This window comes from Dicentrarchus labrax, unplaced genomic scaffold, assembly GCF_905237075.1.
Source record: "Dicentrarchus labrax unplaced genomic scaffold, dlabrax2021, whole genome shotgun sequence".
In the NCBI taxonomy this organism is placed as follows: Eukaryota; Metazoa; Chordata; class Actinopteri; family Moronidae; genus Dicentrarchus; species Dicentrarchus labrax.
The window spans coordinates 13,705,168-13,727,342 of record NW_026136719.1 but is presented as its reverse complement, the minus strand read 5'-3'; the positions used below and the strand labels follow the sequence as shown (position 1 = coordinate 13,727,342).

At 37.6% G+C, this 22,175-nt stretch overlaps 1 protein-coding gene across 2 annotated transcripts in view; it reads left to right on the top strand.

Annotated features, from left to right (window-relative positions):
- The window catches only part of gpc6a (glypican 6a), a 130,223-nt gene extending 110,787 nt beyond the window's left edge, over window positions 1–19,436 (top strand). For both annotated transcript variants that reach the window (XM_051379036.1, XM_051379035.1), the window contains 3 exons: window positions 12,431–12,561; window positions 14,146–14,321; window positions 16,437–19,436. In XM_051379036.1, coding sequence (XP_051234996.1) covers window positions 12,431–12,561; window positions 14,146–14,321; window positions 16,437–16,660 — 531 coding nt within the window. In that variant the 3' untranslated portion in view covers window positions 16,661–19,436. The remainder of the gene's footprint in view (window positions 1–12,430; window positions 12,562–14,145; window positions 14,322–16,436) is intronic.
- The last annotated feature ends 2,739 nt before the right edge of the window (window positions 19,437–22,175 follow it).

Sequence of the window (22,175 nt, the reverse complement as noted above, 5' to 3'; positions counted from 1 at the left end):
TTTATTTATTGACTGATGTGTTATTTGTATTGATTCCTTTGATATTTTTGCTAGACTGAGCATCCCCTTCATTTCGGTATACCTTGTATCTCTGTGCATGTGACAAATGAACCTTGTTCAAACTCATTTATACTATGAATTATAAAAGTGTGGAATAAAATGTTCTTATCATGTAAGGGTTTGGGATTTAATGTTGGTGTGTAATGTTGGATACATTCCAATGTCATGCAGAACACTTACGAATAATTAAACAGATTTTATTATTTATTTCACCTGTGAGTCCAGATGTTAATGCATGCATTCATTCCGAAGCTATTTGTCAAAACGGTAACCAACTTTTATTTGTAAAGTTGCTTTAGTAACTTTACCTTTCAGAGAAGCATCTGTTTATAAAGCCTTTTTCCCCAAACGGTATGTTTACCCTTGGGATGGGACGCACAACCAGCTGTGTATGAAACTTCCATCTGTGCTTACATTAATCAGGTCATGGTTTGTTTAGTATGAATGTGCTGTACTAAAACTGCTCAGTAGCCTTATCATTTGAGGTCCAATTTTACTGCTTTATAGTAACAGTTTCGTCCAATAGGAAAGTAAACATACAAAAATTATATATAATTTAGGTTTAGCTAGCGTCTGCTATGCAAATGTAATGAAGCACAACTTTATTTATTTTTCTTAAGCTCTGCAGATGCCTCATACATATATTATTAAACTGTCTAAGCACTTTCATTCAGTTGGAGACAGCTAAAGTTTGGGCAAATGCATATACAACATATTATATACTTTATATATTTTTCATATTATTATATTTTATTTATATTTTGTGTAAATCCATATATATTGGTTTCTATTAGACTATTGAAGAGATAAACATGTCTTCTAAGCAAAGTTTTTTGTCTCAACAGATGACTACCCTACAAAAACTGTGTACTGTGTACTGTGTGTGTGTGTGTGTGTGTGTGTGTGTGTGTGTGTGTGTGTGTGTGTGTGTGTGTGTGTGTGTGTGTGTGTGTGCGTGCATGCCATGTATTTTGTTTGCCTGTAGTTCATCCTAGGACCTAATTGAGTCATTATCACAGTGTTGACCCTTCTGTTATCCATCTTTGATTTTCTGCATGAATAATTAATCACTTACAGATTTGGACTCTCTCAGCAGCAACATCTTTCCAGCTTTTACTTCCAAATGTTTCTAAAGGGGCAGGTGCTTAAATGGGCACAAGTGGTTTAAACTTAACTTTCCAAACAGCCTTTTTTATTTTTTATTTATTTCACAATTTTTGCATCACAAGGGCTAAGTAGATCCATTTCAGATTCATCAAGATAAACAAACTATTGCTGAATATTCTATATACTATAGAACATTGAGGCAGTTATTTCGAAGAATTAGGCAAAGCTATTTGAATAGCACTTTTAAACAACCAAGCTATTCAAAAACGCATTGCATTCTTGTTTCCAGTGTAAAGTCACCAACACAAGAGATCTTTGGTTTTGTGATACTAAATGGGTGAAAACTCTCTAAACTTCATTGGAATCAAGTGAGAAGATTTCAGCCCACTCACAGTTTTATCCAGTTGCTGCAAGGACAAAAACATTTTAAATATTATATGTCCATAATAATTTACAGGAATAATGTTGTCAAAGTTATTTTTGCAGTGCAAAGGCCGTATCATCTTTGTGTTTACTTTTTATTCAGTAATGAATTGTCTTTCAACTTTACACATTTTAACACAATTGAAAAAAGTCATCTTTCACTGCTCTACAATTTCACAATATCTACATTCCTTTGTGGTGTTTCACAGTGTATTTATTGTTGAAATAGAGCAAAGGTAAAAAGTAACAAATCTGAATGCCTTTTAGTAGTTCATGGATGTTGTGTACATACATATTCAAGTTTCCCAGTTTGCAGTTTGAAACACTCTGTTTAGCCAGAGCAGAGCAAAGCAGCTAAGGTTCACCAGGCTCTTGTTGGTTTCTCTGAGCGGACATTAGAGTCCTTTCTTTCATACTTTCTTTCAGGTCACATTTTAGAAGGCTTTGTGTTTCTTAATTTATTCTTTGTGTGAAATCTAATGCTAATGCTTTGTTAAAAAGAATCAAGACACAGAGAGTTATTTTTTGTCATGGTTTTCATGAGAGGAAATTTCAATATTTTTTATTTACAGTTTGTAAAAGCAGCCGGCTAAAATGATTGTGATGTTTTGCACAAACGTGGGTCCATCGCTCTTCTCATTTCTGTGCTCCCATTGAAGCTGCATGTCTAAAGATCTAGTTTAAACTGTAAGATCCTATTAACAGAAACACCAGTAAATACTGCGTAATATGAGCATATCCTATTATGACTATGTTGCAGATGTAATTACAGGGAACAAGTACACGCAAACACACGCAAACACACACACACACACACACACACACACACACACACACACACACACACACACACACACACACACACACACGCACATAGTGCTGTAAAAATTGTGAAGGTTATTGTATAAAGCAGTTGTCATGGGGACAGGTTGTGAATTGCATACTAACTATACCTACTGCCTGTTGTTGGAATTAACAGTGTGTGGGACATAGTATTATGGTTGCAGAACCTCACTTATTATGTAATTAGCTGTAGACATTATCAGGCAAAACGCTGACAGTTCATCTGTTGTGAGAGCAGTAAAAACTTTGGCTGTGCAAATGAGTATTGCCTTTGCAGCCCCTGAAAATTATTTATACATTTACTTATATACCGCCTATAATGCCACATCAGGGAGATGCATTAAAAGTTGAGGTGGCAGCTGTAGACCTCATGTGTAAGTTCCTGCAAACTGCTCCTTATGCAGCATTCACACACAAAAAACATTAAACATGCATGACGATATGTTGCTAGTAATGTTGTATCAATTACAAAGAGTGGAACAAAATATGTTAACTAAAATTATATTGTGTTTATGGTTTTATGTAATTTACATATTCTTAGTATCTTGTTGTCCAGATTTCCCATGTTTTCTCCTTGTATGAGCAACCTATGTAACATCCAGCTTCATCATGGAGGATGGCAAAAAGTAAAAATATTTTAACTTTGGCAACTTCGGCAATGCCATTTACCGTTTCAGTATTCTCTGCCAGACTCACCTAATTGTACCAATCTGCTCCTATCCGCTAACATGACATCCGATTTGCTGTCTACTGGAATCCATCTTAAAAGAACTTGTACCGGCCTAAGCTTATTATTTCCCATATCAGCCATTGCTCCCCACAACTCGACATCTGGATGTGATAACTGCTCTCGTCTAAAGCTCCTATACTCTCTTGGTCCTGTCATACAACACTACAGAAGCAGGGCATGACTCTCTTCTTCATCCTCTTTCACTTCTGAAAAGCTAACTGCAAAACATATTTAATATTCTTGAGGCCAGAGAGTTGCAGGCTTCTGAGCTCTTAGATTTCTCTCTGTGCATATTGCCTTGGCCCTCTCTGCTACCTTGTACATGTCATCAGATGAGCCAGTTAGAAAATTCTGCCTCTGAACACTGTGGTTAGCACCAAAGCATCTCCCTCGTCCCATCAGCTCTGATTCATCGGTGATTCCAGCATTAGAGATTTCTTCTAGCAATAGCTGTTAATATTTGTAAAGCAAATGCCCATGAAAATATCATTGCCATTTGCTTTACAAATATTAGCAGCTATTGCTACAAGAAATCACATATAAACATGTTTTCATTGGCAGTATCACTGTCAATCAAAATACTCCAATGCGCTTTCATTAAACTAGATAGAGCTGTGTAGTTGTGGTTTAATCAGATTTGATTAACAGCAGCCGGGCAACAGAAGCAAACAAACTGCCATCACATTTTAATTCAAATGTGGCTAAATTCTGATTGGTGCATAGAAGTCACTGACATCACCCTTGTCTAACTGAGCACTGCAAACCAGAAAGAAGAGACACACACATTACACAAATATCTCAGCCAAAACTTAAAGATATTGTTTATTTTCCTTTAAACATTCAAGACTAGGGATGTAACGATACACTCAACTCACGATTCGATACGGTTCACGATTTTTTGTTCATGATACGATTTTCTCACGATTTTTTTTAATCAAAATGAGCTACAGACAAATTATGACCAAATAAAATGATCTTTTATTCGTAGGAAGAATATCTTAGAGGTGCTTTCTTTACAGAAACACTGTAAAACAGTTTGTGTCCTCTTATAAAAAGTGCAACTTACATGGTCATCTTAAACAACAAAATACATGAAAAATATCTCCTTTCTTTAGAAACAATCTCACAAGTAAACTGGTGTTAACTGGTGTAATTCAATATCTTAAATAACAAAAGAATATAAAATCCTATAAAAATCCTATAAATATAAGGTCCTTTCTTTACAGAAACACTGTTAAACACTGTTTTTGTGTCTTATAAAAACAAGTGCAACTGAAGTTGTTATTCACTTAAATAATAAAGAATAACTGGATTTTCTTTTTAGGAGATGCAAAGCCTCTCATCAGGGTGGTTTGCCCCCTCGGCAATTTTCGCTCAGGAGGTGGCGTAACGTTACTTTGCTTCTCACTGTGGTGGCGGCTAATATGCTGCTGCATGTTGCTCGTGTTGCGGGTATATGTTAGCAGTCTCTTGCAATATTTACATGCTGTTTTGGTTTTGTCTGTCCTGACGTGACTTGACGTCTGACGTTGAACAAATTAATCACCAACCAGTGACTTTTTTTTAAGATAACATAACCTATTTCTAAAAAAAAAGGAAAAAAAGAACGTATCCTACTTCTCTCACATCCGCGATTAATTTTTTCTGTCAACCTGTGCAAATCGTCACGCATTTGTACCGATTTTTAATTGTGTCACGATGCATCGTTACATCCCTATTCAAGACACTATCATATGTGTTTTCATATCACCCTGTCTTGATTGTTTTTGCAGTGTTCATGTTTTAAGGTGGGATTTCATGGTGGGAAACATGTTGGGTCTCTGTGAATAATATTTATAAGGAGTACAGTCTAGACCTGATCTATTTGAAACGTGCTGAGATAACTTCTTTTATGATTTGCCGTGATACAAATAAAATTGAACTGAATTGAAAAGTAGTGGAGTATTTCTAGATTGCAACTATAGTTGTAAAAGCTGCAGGCAGACTTCTTACTGGGTCTAAAATGAGGAAACACATTATCTCCATTTTGGCCTTCTGACACTGGCTTCCTCTGAAATCTATATTGATTTTAATTCTATTGTTAGTATTTAAACCACGTTCTGGGCTTTTAAATCAACATGAGCCTGAACACACCTTGAGATCATCTTGCAGGGCCCGTATGGCTGTTGTACTGTCTAGACTCAGATCAGAAGGGCATTGGGCTTTTTCTGTTAGGGAGCCTGTCAAGTGAAGGTAGAGTTGTTCCCCAGTATCCCCCCTTTTATGAAAAAGTAACAAGCATTTCACCACTTTGCCATCTGCTTCTTTTTTGTGCTTGTTTTAGAAGATGTTCTTGTTTTATTTAAATTTAAATTTATCTTATTATTATTCATTCTTCCCAAAATCAGATTTTGTATGAGTCATTTGACAGGACTGACAAGCTGGCGTTGCGTGCTTTGGTTGCGATTAATGCTTTCTTCTCAAACATAGTGAGTCATAGGGGATCACATTGTTTTTGTGAAATCGATTAAGATTGGCTTTGTTAATGGCCCAAGTGTGCTCTTGGGTAGAGAATCACTGCAGTTAACGGAGACGTAAGCAGGGGCCAATCACAGTGTTTAATCCTTGCTTCAGTGAGCTATAGCTCCACTCCCACTCTATTTACAACTCTAACAGTGACAACCAGGCAGTTTGAAGACTGACAGAAAGTATGTTCATATACTTACAACATTCAAATAATAAAAGGACTTGTGATATCCAAATAAGAGAAATCAAAAAAAGATTAGAATGAGAAGCTGGACTTGGATAAGTTGATTCAGTTCTTTCCACTTTGTTTAACTGTCTCTGTGTTTAATAAGGTTAGATCACTGCTCTCTAGAGTCAACTGTATGACTGTTATTTGAAAATGAAGGAGGTGGATCTGACCTGTGAAAGTGCTAATTAGAGTTACTGGACCTACATTAACATGCTTTGCTCGAGGGTGCTCTACATGCTCTGATAGATCAACAACCACTTGACACCACTTCCAAGACTTAGCAAGGAAGCAAGTTGGGGTAAAGATTTGTTTGAATAAAATCTTTAATTCAGGCAGTACACGGAGGAAAGTTTGGAATATATTAGAATGGTTGAACTCCATTCATAGGTTTTGTTGTATTTTGGCTATTGAAACTAAAGGTTTTGAGGACCTTGTTTTGTGTTGTCACAAGGAGCTGTTTGTTATTTGGTGTTGGTTCATTGTAGATCACCCAGAGTGAGTACTATTTTAAAATGTACTGTAAGATCTTGTGTATATATATATATATATATTTATATTTTTTGTGCTGAATGTTGTATATATATATGTTGTTTGTATAATATGTCATTTGTATATCTGGAGTGTTGTAACGAAAATAATTTCCCCCTGGGATTATTAAAGTATTTCTGATTCTGATTCTGATTCTGTAAGGGTGAGTTCACCAAAATCGGATTTTCAGCATATCTTCAACAGAAAATGCTAGCAGAGAAAACTCTGAAAAGAGAGGTTCAGATTTTTCAAGTATCATAATACAACACTCACAGTGCCATATGTCTGTTGAAAGAATTAGGGGTCAGTGTTAGCATCATTCCTCTCCACATAGCCTGTGAAGAGATGCCTTTGTAGAGCAATTACCCATACAGCCAATATGAAGAGGAGGAATGTTTACAGCGGCTAACAGTCCGCTCAATATGGAATGTGAGTGTAGTATAGGTCAGACTTGAAAAGTCAATGCAGGCACAGGAACCTTTGCCCACTGGCTAATCATAAATCTGCTGCCAACTTATTAGATAAATTACCTTATTTTGCAATAAAGGCACTGGCCATGTGTGAGTGTAGTTATTGTGTTATGATAATGCTAGAGTTATTCAGGATAATTTGTCAACAAACAACATTGCATAAGATGACCACACGCAAATTGCATTTCTTTTATAAATCCATAACCTGTATAAACCGTTTACCATCAAATCTGTTTTGCAGATTATGACACAACAAACACCACTGTGTGTGTATAATCTGAAATTTGAAATCTAACAGGTAAAATGTCTCCAACTGAGAAAAATGTGTATCACTGTGCTCTTTTTACCAAGGAACCTGTGGTTGATATTATCAGTTATTTGGAGGTAAAGCAGTGCAGCAGTGAACTTAGTGCTACCAGTGAGACGAGGAGAGACACTGAAGGTTCAGCTGCATCTAATCCTGCGGGTGCAGGAGCGGCATAGATGCGGTGAAAGCAGTAACTATTCTAGCTGGAGTCAGACTCACTGCCCTGGGCGCTCATGTATAGACTCATCGTAAGATTTTCACAATTCACCCGCAGTACAGTGTGTGTGTGTGTGTTCTTATTTGTTTATCTGTGTGTGTTTGCATTTATTTATGAACAAGTGTTTGTTTACTGCTGATACTGAACTCTTGACACTGTTTATGTGGACTGCACATTATGTTATACAGAATACACCACATAATACTTTCATTGGCATAAATTTCCAAATAAATCAAAAATGGATTTATTTATCTGTATGTTTAGGACTTATCCTTCCTTCCTTCCTTCCTTCCTTCCTTCCTTCCTTCCTTCCTGCCTCCTTCATGCAGTTTACCTGAAATATTCCTGGTTGCAGAGACTTGGTTGTCAGAATGGACCATGCCAATGTCACATTACTGTGGTTACATTTTAAAGTGCAAGCAAAATAACCAAGCACGTTCTGATCTGTTCCATATTTTGTTGTCCATGCCAGTGTGCTGCAGGCCATCATGAATCAGAGCCACACCAGTATGTGTTAAACCTAACCAGCTTTGGTGTACCCATGACAGGATTACCACATCAAATGTGAGGGCAGTCTCCTGCAGTGGCATCCTGTTGGTGCAGGCCCTTTCATGTCCTGTTAAGACCCGAGGCTTCACTCTATGCACTCTCCCAATCCCCAGTGTAACTAGGACATGATGAGGGGTTGTGTGTATGTGCGTGCACGTCTGTGTGTGTGTGTGTGTGTGTGTGTGTGTGTGTGTGTGTGTGTGTGTGTGTGTGTTTGTGTACATGAATGCATGTGTCCACTTATAAATGTATGTGCTTAATATGTTTATTTTTTTTTTTTTGGGGGGGTGCTATACTGGTGTCCATGTGCATTTGTAACAGGGGCTTTAATTTTCCAAGCCCAGGGTCAAGAATAAATAAGCAGTTGTTTTTCATTGATTTTAGAATCAAAATTCTAGATTTGAAGATTTAAGTTGTGTTTGATCATTTTTAATTCCTGAAGAAAAGAACAAAGCATCCAAGGGCATGTATAACAACACAGAATACAGTAAACAGACTTACTGCCCTTTTATACTCTTTTATCAAAAATAACCACCCTCCCAAAACTAATAATGCTAATATGAACACAGCGTCAGGCAGTATCACACACATTGTCTCAATACGCTGTCTAAGCCCACAACAGCAAGTTCCTGACGCAGTATAAACTCTCTATTAAAGCAGGGGGGAGAAAATCCCTAAACCCACCCTAAAAAAATATTTTTGGAGGAGAAATTTAAAGGAAGATCTTTCCTCGTCAGATGGCAGGGAGTGCAGTAGCTGTAGGTAGGAAAGCGAAGATTGCAAAACATGGACAAAAAGTTGTAACAGTTAGTAGAAATACAAAGTACAGCAATGGGATTATAATTCTACAATAGGATTATAACGGATCCAATACTAATGTAGCAAATCCGGTATAAGAAGTCCAATAAAATAAGTACAAGAAATTGGTACAGAGAGATGAATCCATTAAAATATGTAAATCCAGTGAAACAATTTCAAAATCAGTTTGCCACATCATTTAGAATGCCAGGTATAGCTGGGATAGGGAATAGGAGAAGGGCTGAGTGGTCCTTCATGAATAGTGTTTTCATAAGATAACCACAAAGTTGACCTCTCTATTTCCTACTCTTTCCTAAATTAAATTTTGAGTCTCAGTGAGGGATAATTTTCAGAACAACAGCTGGCACATGCAGATGTGTAACACTGTTAAATATTTAGCGTAATGAGAAGTGGTTATATAACTTGTCAAATTCTTGGCACCCTCAAGAAGCAGAGTTAATTTATACTGTATGAGGTGTTTACTCTATTCAGCAACGGCTTTATTGAATGAACCACAGGCTACTGTGAGCCAAAGCCAAGATAAAGAAATGTTGCCGCTCACTGGGTTAATACCTCAGGCTTGAAAGAGCTAATGCGATAGCTCCCACTCGACTGTCTCTCCACCCGCCTCAAACAGCAGAGCAGTCAGTCTCACATCCTAAACTGACCGCCAACCACAACGTATGCTTCCTCAACATACAGCCCACACCCATGATTAAAAGCTGACAAGATTGACAGATTTGAACTCCTTACCAACTTGTGATTCTGTTCATGGGTCATCAATCTTTGGTGTTTATATGGATGCAGTGAGGGCAATATTTGGCAATGAGTTTGGAGCAAAAGTGTAAGGATCAAACAGTGTGTTTGTCCCAACTAACATAAACTGCAAACATTAGCATGCCAGGCTAACTAGATTACAACCTACAGTAGTTTGTTACTTCCAAAGCCTACATTATTTTGGTATTTTTGGATACTGGACTGGCACATCCACTGTGTGGGAGCCAAGATGCTACAACAGTAGAGTTTAAGGTAATGTTAGTAGCTCTGCCCTGCTCATTTTTTGGTTTCGGGCCTGGCCAGCATTACAACAATAACTATATGCAATTTAGAAAAGGGTGAATTGCAAATTACTGATAACTAACTGAAAAACTAATTTAGTTGTTTTATTCCTTTTGACACACTCTGCAATAGCACAACTAAGCTTTGCTATGTATTTGAGTGAATCTGCTGTAGATATTTACTTCCAAATGTATCATAAAACAGGAGCTTAAGTGCAACCCTTACCCTTACATCAAAGAAGTGTAGCATAAACACATTGTGCCAATCTGTTAATAGGTTGCATGTGTAAAAAGATGCACAGAACAGTTACCACTGGGGAAAGAATTAAATGAAACCTGATTAGCTAACAATGCGGCAAAAGGATTACATTTATTAATCCCAGTACACTTATGCAGTACATCTGGCAAAGTTTAGGGGGTAGGAGTATATATATTAATGTGATAGACTGCAGGTGTTAAACACAGATCTGTCAGAATTTGCTGATACAAATTCTCTGATACAATAATAATATAATAATTGTGCTGTATAGTCTCAACTATTTTCTGCTTTGTTATTATAGACTAGTTTTGTAATTGATTATTGCTAAGTACAAAGTAATTGTATTCACACATACAGTTCATAGTATTATTGACAAAAGTGTTCATGAATGTGTCACTAATTATTTCTTTTCATTTCTTTTTTTTATTATTTAAGAAATAGTAGTTTGACCAAATAACCTCAACTCTAGATCCACTTAATAGCTTTTTACGGAACTTTCCATGTTAGCATTTCTTCATTCTCAGATGAAGTTTGTTTAGTTGTCATAGAGATGGCTCTGTTGACATATGAGCTCAGTAGCTGTTATGATTTCATCTATCGCACTTTTTAGGACTCTTTTCCATGTTAGCCCAAAAGTAAAGATTTTATTATTAACAAGCCTTTTCTGGAGCTTTCAACCATAACACCGGGTTTATATTTTATGACTACTGAACTCATATGAGGTTAAAATATCCAGAAAAGGGCAGACCCAGGGCAATAAGTCGATCTTGAGTTGAGGTTGGTTTGTCAAATAGTCATTTACTTTTTAAATTACATCTGCAGTAGGTACATTTATTGTATTAACATGTATTTACAATTAAGTGAAAGGTTTTAGCCAGGGCAGATAACTTCTACACAGAGCAACAATTATTAATATCACAGAGTTTCATCTAAGGTAAAATATATCCATCCACATATACTTTGGCATCTCTTCTTTAATATAACTAAGAATAAAAATAGAGGCACTGGGCTTTGCATTAAATCAGATGTTGTTTGTGAAATATATGGGAATAAATTGTTTGAGACAGACATTTTACTCTCTATGCTTTTCAGAGCCTTGAAGAATTCAGCTGCTGAAATTGGTTCAAGTCCAAAACAATTTACAGAAAAAATTGCGACACTGTTGAAAGCAATAGAATTTCACAGAGAAGGTCGTGACCCATGAACAATGCTCTTTCTTGCCAAAATATATTTTAACAAACACACACACACACACACACACACACACACACACACAATGAATACATCACCTGTCTGAAACAGGGTTCAGTTTGTGGCTTCAGTTTGTTTTATGGATGCAGGATATAATATCATTTTTTGTTTGTTTGTTTTGAGTTTAAACCAGAAGATCACCTGTGTTCCTCATCTCACTAAGGCCTTTTTTGTGTAGCTGTACTAATCCTCCACGCTGCACCTGAATGTGCCTGTAGTTTTGGACTTTTTTGTAATCTTGAAAGAGCATATTATTTATCATTGAACTTTCTGAGTGAAATAGTCTTCATGTTGCCTCTACATTGTGTGTCATCCTGCTCTCCTGTGAGCATATTCCTTTCCAACATATTTACACATGCATACTTGAAAAAGGAAACCCCTTCTATCTTACCACTTCAGATTTATTAGGCTTTCGTGTTCTCTGTCTTCATGATTGTTACCACCTATATCAAAATGACAAAAGAAATACAATGTGCTTCTATACAAGTTTTTTTATTCACTAGCTCAAACGTCTTGCTGAGTCCAGATGGAATCAGTCGGGGGTGACCGCTCATGCCAAATATCAAATTCGAAACCCCAAGTCTGTCTTGTATGAATCACAGATGAACACAATATGGATGGAAATGGACAAGAAGCAAAATGAAAAGAAAAAGAACTTGAGGCAGTCCAATAATACTTATCTCCTGATGGAATAAATGAACAGAAGGGAATGTGCAACTACACAAACTTCTGTTGCCACATGAATGTTTAAAATCAATCATCATAGGCAGAGGTGGAACTATTGGAGTTTTGTTTTTAGTTGTACTTTTCCCCCTTTTTTTATCTATAGTAAAATATTTTTTTACAACAATATTTAACAAATATTCAGACTATTTCTTTGAATATATTTTTCTTTGATTGTGTTTTCGTAAGTTGTTTTAATTGAAAATCAATTCAATATTAATTCTGACAACTACATAAGTAGTGTGTACTTTTTTTGCTACTATTAGGCACAACTACTTTACAGTCCATTCACTTCTCACCATCACTTCTCAGCTTTTAAAATAGAAAATTATCAACCTAATATATTTCTGTTCTCTGTTTTGGCCCATGGCAGGTGATTGACATCAAAGAGAAATTGAAGGAGTCCAAGAGGTTCTGGTCCAACCTGCCAGATGACATCTGTGCCAAGGGCAAGCTCGCAGAGTCTGATGAGGAACAGTGCTGGAACAGCCACACTAAGGGCAGGTGAGGACTCCTGCTACTCTTTATAACCACAGAAAAGTCACCCACACTCTACGGTTATCACATTTTGCCTGCCAGGGATTAAAATAACCACACACCAGATTAACACTCTGTCTGTAAGTACAATGGTTAGTGCTTATATGGAGAACTTCTATATAAGCTCTGAGGCTCTAATTCCCAGAGGACTGGAGTTTCCAGCACCTCTTATCACCACTGCAGTGTGTAGAGTATCGCTGAGCTGTACAGTAGATTGGACAGTGAGTTGTTTTCTGTGACAGTGAACCAGAGACGCTGGCAGAGAAAATATATCACCCTCTCACTTTGGCCCTCTCCAAGTAGCAAAATCACCAGATGGTGCAATAAAAGACATGTTAATTCTCTTGTTGGTGCCAGTACCATTTTTAAGCATCGCTCTAAATCTGGTAGGTAAATTGAATGCCCAGAGATAATAAAACGTCAGTAAAAAGTCCCACCATGTTAGGAGTGTATTATGAAATCACTGAATTCCCCTGTTACTGAAACAAAAACTATGCACACTCTTTACTTCACTTTGTATAAAACGTTTGAAATTAAATACAAAACGAATGGTTAAAGTGTGTCATTAACACACATGCACAATTTTAATTTAATTAAATGATACACTCTTCCTTTGTGAGCGCATGTTTCCTTTCTCATGCAGTTCATTATTTTCATTGCACAGCAGTTAAATTGTTTTGGAATTATTATGTTAAAAAAAGCAGGCATGTTAAGGGCTCTCTGTAGCAAAGTGCTGCCACTCCCAACATGAAATAGACAATTAAGCCTGACTACACACTTATGTTTTGTCTGATTTAAGCAGCTGACTAGCTCTTATAATTTTGTCTTTCAGTTAGTCTACTTTGTGAGTTCTCAGCCGGTTCCCTATGAGATATTTACACAGGTTTCACAATTTCTAGAGAAGAGACCAATGTGTGGTATTGTGGAGAAAGTAAGTACACAAAGTGCTGGTCCAAAAGATATGGAAACAATGGCTACATAAGAGGTTAACACTGCAAACACAATGGCAAATGAAAACAACTGGGTCAGCTCTGTAACCTCTGTAATTTGACTGCATGACTTTGGGGGCAGAGATGCTCAATGCACAGCAATTTAAGAAAATAACAAAATAACCGAAGAAAACCTCCTCACTAATTTGACTACATAAAAAAAAAAACACTGTAGACAAATTAGCACAAACAAATTGAAAGACAAATTCACCAGTTTCTCCACAGATATGCAGCATAAACAAATATTTCATTAATTAGCAGCTATTTGTGTTTTAAATGTGAGATGTGTGTTGCCTTTTTATATTTGCATGTGTGTTGATTTCTGTCAGCCATCATACAGCAGATAGCCTTGCAGATAGTGTGACTAATGCTGCATTTAAATAATTTGTAGAGACTGTACTATTTTTATTCCTCACAGTTTTTGGATTGCACACTAAAGTGAAATCAAGCAAATATGGACGATAACATTGTTGTCGTCTAAACCCTATGGTCAGCCAGAGGTTTTGTCATACTGCAAGGAGATATTTGGTGATTTTAGTTTTTGGTGTGTAATTGTGTCCAGATATTTCCCTGAAGTGGTGAAGGAGGGCCTAACCAACCAGGTGAACAATCCAGAGGTGGATGTGGATATCACCAGGCCTGACACACTGATACGACAGCAGATCATGGCTCTTCGTGTCATGACCAACAAGCTAAAAAATGCCTACAATGGCAATGACATCTACTTCCAGGACTCAAGTAAGTTCTTCAGTCTCTCAGGTGTTTGGATGTGCAGGTGGAGACGAGATAAGTAAAATACAGAGTGAATCGTTTCTTTATTGATTCATTGCACTGCATGTTGGTTTTGATTTGGACAACATCACACACACACACACGCACACACACACACACACATATACTCGCAGAAATATCAACTGGTATTACTGAAATAAGATCCCAGGTGTCATTTATATAGAAACTCATCATATAAGTCCACAGGATGCTTCAGTGTTGCACTGCAGCAAGACTGACATTATTAGCAGAATAAAAAGCTTTAGGTATGGTGACACAGACAATGATAGACAGCCAAGGCTATGTTTAGGAAGATGTACATCTCCAATGCTGCAATGACAGAAACCATTCAGCTGACAAGATGGAAGATTCTCTGGTATTGACTATGAACACAAAATTTTTCGCCTCCACTACATTTTTACTACTGTCATGTTTCCTTTTCTGTTTGTAGTGGTGTCCTCATCATCAGAAACTTGGTACTGGAGCAACTATAATTGTTGCATAGGTTAATAAATCTCAGAAGCAGGCTAAATAATAAAAAATGAAATAAATTTTTTTGATCACCTGTAGGCATGGTCACACCAGTGTTTATGACAATAAGGAATTTTACAGTGGAATTAATTTCAATAAAACCTCCCACAAAATTCATGAGGGCTAAGTAAATTCCTGCAAGTCTTTCACATTGAGGTCTGTGGTGAACTTTTAAGCTCGCTCTGCCAAAATATAAACTGCTCCAAGAGGCATGGTTTAGGGACAATTATGAGGCAGGAGTGCATGGTACAAATACTGCTCCTGAAAAAACTGAACTATTTTTCATGACTGAGCTTGCTTGCTTGCTATCAGACAGCAAGCTAGCTCTAAAAACTATTGTGACTGACTAGAGCAGGGCTTAGCAGCCTTTACTTACTTTACAGAAGCCATTTTCTGTTTATTCGGTGTAATGGCTACAATTTTTTTTATAATTGGGGAATGTAGGAATCACTACAAGCATGATAAATGAAAATGTAAATGTAAAATGATAACCGTTGTTTCAATCTATAACATTTTTTTGCAAAGACACAGGGAGCCACTGGAGGGGTGCTTAAAAGCGACATGTGCCCCCGGGTTGCCTACTCCTAGAGTTAAACTCAGTAGCTCACCACTACAGTAGCCATGCGAATAGGTACTAATGGAGTTGTTCAGTTCATGACAAACACCAGTTCTCCAAACTGAATTGACCATAATGAATCACTATTGTCAGTGGGAGGCTATAGCTGGGCTCCAAACATAGCAGCCTCAGTGGCCCCCCTTGTCTTTTATTGTATTCATCGTCATGGCTGCAGAAATAAATAAACCAACAAGGAAACAGTAATGAAGCACTTATGACACATTTAAGAAAGTCTGCACAGTCTGAAATCTTAGCTATTTCAGCCCTCTTTTCTCATACTGTAATTATCGGTCTAAGGCTTTGGAACATTATTTCCCGCAGTTCTTTAGGTCTGCATTATAGCCTGAGCATTACAATAAGGGTGGAAGGCGATCTTACACTGGCTCCTACACTGAGAAAAGATTACTGTATTTCAGCCAAATAACACTTGACTGGTAGCCTGTTTTATTTTAAGAATTAAGGTAAATTAATTTCCAACAAGTGCTAACTCAGTCTGCTGCAACATAGAAATAGCTCAATAAAAGCTCAGGAACTTAAGGAACAATATATACTTCATATATTGACAACCCCAATATTACAACTTAAAAGTAAGTTGTACATTTGAAGTGCATTTGGACAATAAGGCTGATGATCCATTAGCTTAGGAAAAAAGTTAAACTACATTGACTGTGAATGTTCGAACTGAACGAAACAATTCAAATCAGTAAAGTGAGTTTTAGCACCACCAATATCACTACTAGAATGCATGAATGAGTTTTTTATTTATTTTTATTTATTGTGCTGCTTTCTGGTGACCAGTGCTTGATTCTATATTATACTCTTCCTTTTCTTATACTATATTCTCACTTCCACATTGCCATGGACCAAACTAATAGCTGCTTGTGATGGTATTGTTTTTAATGTAAATTTTAATTTGTGTGATTTTGTTGCTTCAGGTGACGAGGGCAGCAGTTCTGGCAGTGGCAGCGGCTGCTCTGACGGCTGCACAACAGAGTTTGTTTTTGTTGGAACAGAGGCTCCTGTGATCGGAGCCGACAGAAGTGATGAACGTGCAGCAGCAGCAGCCGCAGGCAAGTCACTTTCTCGCGGACCCTCCCTAATGTTGGTGATAGTCGCCCTCACACTCCCACTCTGGGCAATGAAGACTCAATGGAGATAATATATGGGTGTGGCCTGTTCACTGACTTTTATACTGTTACATACAGTATGTTCAACAGCAAGTTCTACTGCTGTTCCCTCACTGGACATGTAGAACCTTCTGGAAACCTGTCGAGAACTTACTGTGTGGTATGGTAGGACTGGAAGTTTGTGCAGTGCTGCATCCTGCTCGTCCCCCAAAGAATGCTTGGTGCCATCAATGAACCAGCTTTCACATCTCTGAAAAAAAGATAATGTGGTATTTTTGCATTATTCTAAAGCGGGGTTTGAAGAACATGCTTCTCTTTTAGACAGTGAAAACCACTGGATCTGATTTTTCAGATAAAAGGGGAATCTATTTTTCTTTTCCTTTGTACGATGAAGTTGTGAAAACGAGACAAAACCCATTTTATCCTATTAGTCTTGTCCCCCTCAAACAAAAAGGAGAAAGTCTTACTGTGTGCATGCATGGAAATGATGTTAACTGACAAAAAACATGTTTTTGTTTTGTTTTTTTAAATGCAGGCTACACAGTTTTGGATTGGTTGGTACAGGATTGTAAAGTGCTAGCAGTTCACCTGGTTTCCCGTTTGGTCATATCAGTGTGGCTTCAGGAAGCAGCGGTTCTTACAGCCACTTTATAGTTGCACATTTAATTATCTCTAAGAAAGTGCTAATGCACTGCACTAAGAGAACTACTTTGCACAGATTATTTTTGTTGGCTTCATAAGTTTATAAAGCTACAGGAAACATCCACCCCATAGAGAAAGAAGATCTATATTTTCAGATCATTTAACTGATTGTATTGTACTTATAAACAGTTGCAGTATGTATTTCACTGGAAGGTACTGTAATGTAATCTTACTGGTTTAGTTAATCGCTACATTTTTTTTAATAAATGTAATATTTGTTTTTACAAACTATTTGATCATGTGTAAAATGAAAAAAAAAGAGAGTTTTTGCAACAACACTAAGCCATTATACTACAATTGCCTGCTAACAATATTCAGTTTCCTGATTTACTCTTTTCAGTTTGGATACTCAACATCCTTTTTATTTCTCAGAGGACTCAGAGTATATTAGTGATATTAGGTAAGTGTTAACATTTTGACTTATTTTCCTGGCTCCCTTGCTTTAATAATTTATGATTATGATTTATTGTGTTTGTTTATGTCATTTGTTTATATAACACATAAGAAAGATTACACATTCATTGTAACCCTAGTCCTGTGAGCTCACATGCAGCCCTCTGACTGGGGCTCCAGGTTTACCTAATTCCAACCTAAGATTTGGCCAATCAGAACCACCCCTAAAAGCTACAGGTTGTATGAGTGGTAATTTTTCTTAAAAGTCATGTACAGAGCCAGCAAAAGAAGCAAGGTGCCAAGGCTGGAGGGCTCTGACTGTACTCTTATAACTAGGGTTACTATTCATTCACCTTCATTCCATCTCCTACAGGTTTTGACCTCAAACAGGCTCTAGAGGTTTCAAGGAGCAAAGCCAATAGTTTGCACTCCACCAACATAACTTAATGGCCATGACCTCTTGTCACACAGAAAAGACCGGTCCCAGAAATGTTGCAGGGATGTTATGGAAACAAACAAAGGGGCAAATGTTCACTGTTCCACAAAAGAGGGCAGTTGAGGCAGCCACCCTCATGCTGGAGTGTGGCTGAAGGATCCAATCCCATCAGTTTATAAGCACCTGAAATTCTTTCATATAGCCAATAAGCACAGCTCTTGTTTTAATAGGGGTCTTCCCCCAAATCTGTTGCTGTAACAAAGTAACAGCAGCTGTGAGCATCTCAAAGAGACCACACACTTCCTGTAGCATAGGCCAGCATGAGGCAAGGGAGAAAATAGCATCAATCTGCACCCTCCAAAACCTGAAAAAATATCTGATGTTCTTAGGCACAAATGACAGGTGCGGGTGAAGTGCAGTGCTTCTGTGGTCCCTTCAAATGAGCGAACAAGTGACTAGAGTAGACTGATATCCACATTGCCACATTTTGCATCAGCAATCTGGTTGTCTTCACAGACAGCACCTTAAGGGAAATCTTGCCTCAGTGGGCTCACATGACTCAGAAGAGAGACCCCCCGTGCACCACAGGCTGCTCCCACTGCAGAACAGATGGACAACCATTTGACCTCTGCTGCCTCACTCCCAGCAGAATCTGCTTTAGGAAAAGGTTACTAAACAGCAGCCTTCCACGAAAACTAGCATGATACAATTAAACCAATGATGCATACATTTTAATTGCAAAATGCGGCAGGCTTCTATCCAACCGAAGCCTGAGGAAAGACAACATTGAGGTCCTCCCCACTGTCAAACTGCCCAGTGTAGTAAACCAATGCATGGACAGACAGTGTGTTTCCATCAACCTGTTTTTTGTATATTTTCCATTTGAGCAGAAGAAAACTGAAAACACCAGATATTTGAAAAAAAGGAAATATTGTTAAAACATTTTTACTCTGTGCTGAGGTCAAAATTTGGCGTATAGGTTAAAACAAAATGCAATGAAAGGGCAATGGAAAGAGAGTCGAAAACAAAAACAAAAACATCACATGTGCTGACCGATGAGGAGACTCTAACCTTTCTGAAAAAAATGCATTAAACAAACATAAATGCCCATCACATCTTCCTCTGCTCTTTTACGTCATCTCAACATCTTGACTAGAGTAGACTTGAGCTAGTATTAAGATATTGTGAGAACCATCTCTACCAACCATATCAATATCAGTATCACAACCAAGACACTGAAGAGGAGGACATCGGTAATAAAACAATAAAGGAATAAAGGAATTACTTTACACGCAGTCCAGGATGCTAAACGGAAACCAAGATAGTCTTAGGAATGGATGTGAAAAAAGTGAACCGGTACTCAACAGTAAAGCCAGGCAGCAGAATTGAGAGTATACAACTAAGAACATAATCTGCTGAGAAGTGGTTACCAGTGGAAAAGTGGGAGACCTCCTCACTTTTCAGGTTGATGACATAAGTTGAGGTGTGGAAAGAGCTAAAATGGGGCCATGCACCATTCATCCAGCCACATACTCCACTACACAGTGATACTTGAGGGGCAGGAGGCCATCTTCATCTCATCATATTCATCTTGTTGTCCCTGTTACTCTTTCAGTCTATAGGAAAGTGGATGCTTGGTTAGAAGGCAATAAGTATTTTTAAGATCTGGTTCGGTGAATTAATTCTGATTGGCTAAAAAAAGTACATACAGATATCTGTGCATACGACAGGGGTGACTAAGCAAGCCTGTGGAGCCCATTCAAGGTCAAAGCCTGTATGAGATAGGATGAACAGGAGGAGGTGCAAGGGAAACTAAACACACAAACACATTTTACTTACCTCTCAAAATCTAAAATGGTGTTTATGCAGAAGTTATATGGGTTACACTCTAGTGCAGTTTTCTCTTGGATATTTTTGGTTTGCTCATGTGGCCTCTGCCAGATCATGGTATCTTAACATGAGCACAGAGAGCCCACCACCAACTGTGTTCAATTAATTAGCAAAAGCACTGACTGGTGCTGTTTCAGTGGGTCAGACAGATGAGACAGATGGGAGGTAGTTAAACAGGATGGATGTCCAGCAGTAACTATTTATAACATGCTGAATATTGAATGAAATACAATTAAAGTAACTAGCTGTCAGCGCTGATGTGCAGCAACGGTTTTCCTGATCGGTTAGGATTCCCCCACCCAAGAGTACAGTCCTGGATAGCAGATAATTGCATTGAAGGAGGTTTCATGTAAAAATCATGCTCTGTTACATGGGACTGTGATATTTCAATTTTAGGTTCAAACGTTTACATTGCTCAGAGAATATATCTACACCTGATGCAGAATGCTCTGACTTTTAGAACTAAAACACAAATAGATGTTTTGTCAGCACTTTTATTTTGGCATAAAGTGCATTGTCGTATTGATTCAATTGGGCAGTAACAGAGTTGCGTTCAGCTCACCTTTGTGCTTTGGCGATTCTGTAAATGGTAAATTAAATAAATATGCAACAGGATGAGAAAAGTTGATTAGAAGTGCAAGTTACTGTGTTATATTGCTGCAGTCAAATATATAAACTCAGTTTTCAAGTATTAAGGAACATTGTGGAAGCAGATATTTCTGAGTCAGGGTTGGAAGTGAGGCGGAACAATCAGTACAGTGTGTGTGTTCAATAATAAGGCAGGAAGTTAGCCGTCTGGCTTCAGATACTGGCATTGTTTAAGCTTTGGCACGGCTGCCTCCTCACTGAGGCTTAACGACTACGTTTTTGAAAGTGTAAAAACTCAGTCAGCATCTGCAGCCATACAAAAGGTCCAATGCACCCGTAAGCGGCTCTACACGATTTGTGATTGCAACAAGAGTTTTGGATGAGTAAGGCTAAGGCAGGTCTTTACTGGTGTTCCTGAAAGAAAGTACATTAAAAAAAATACTGTTTCAGAAGTAGGTTGAATTTTTCCAAAGAGCTTGTATCAGTACAAACAACAGTCTCCTCTCATTACAACGAGAGGAATGTTCATGCCATTTTCCACTGCCTTGTGTATTCCTCTGTCTCTCCTGACAAGCTACCTTACCCTGATCAGACATACAGTATCACTGTCTGAGATGCTTCAGTGCTAAAGTTAATTTGTCTGTGAGCCATATGTATTTTTTCTTTTGTCTCGTTCATTCTCTTTGGCATTTGAAAATCTGAAAAAAAAAAGAATAAAATCGTGGTTGACTGAAGTTTTTTTACAGAATGTTTAGAACAATGTGTTATGCAAGGTCATTTTGATGTTAATCGTTTGCTGCACTTTTGCTAAAACATATGCTGTGTGTGGTACTGTTGTGATTTGCTAAATCAGATAACTAAGGAGCACATTAAGATATTTGGAGCTGTCGGTGCACGGTGTTTGAAGTGTTTTGGGGGAACTGAAGTTGATGGTTATACAAGCAGACATGCCTTACCATTTTTAAAAGACTAAAATGGATTGCTTATTTGGCTTTTGTTACACATTCTTGTATACAGAAAATAATACAAAGGTAATAATAAACATTTTATTAAAAAAAATCACTTTGTTTACTGTAGTTTTCTTTATAGTGTCTCCATTTATCAGTGCTGTACTGTGAAAACTATGTATCTCCATTGTTCAGGAACTTAAAGAAAAAACAATCTCTTTCTGTTTGGATCGCTTATTTTTACAATACCTTGCAAATTTTCAGTCTTCTAAAGAGGCTATAAAGAAAGCGTGGGAAGACAAATTGGACGTGAAGGTCTCAAATTATGTGTGTGAAATTTTGGTTTCAAATAAACTTTATCAGCAGTTATAACCGGAACCAAATTTTATAATATTGGGTGTATGGGAGAACATAAGTCTTTGGGAAAAATGCTGGGGTGTCTACAGTGAAGTTGTGGCATGGAAACACGACTACTACCTTGCATATGGGAAAAAACAATAACTTTTTCATGCCTTCTAAAAGGAGACAAAGGGCCCTATCTTGCCGATCTGAAGCGCAAGTATCAAACGCAAAACGCAAGTAGCTTTGTGG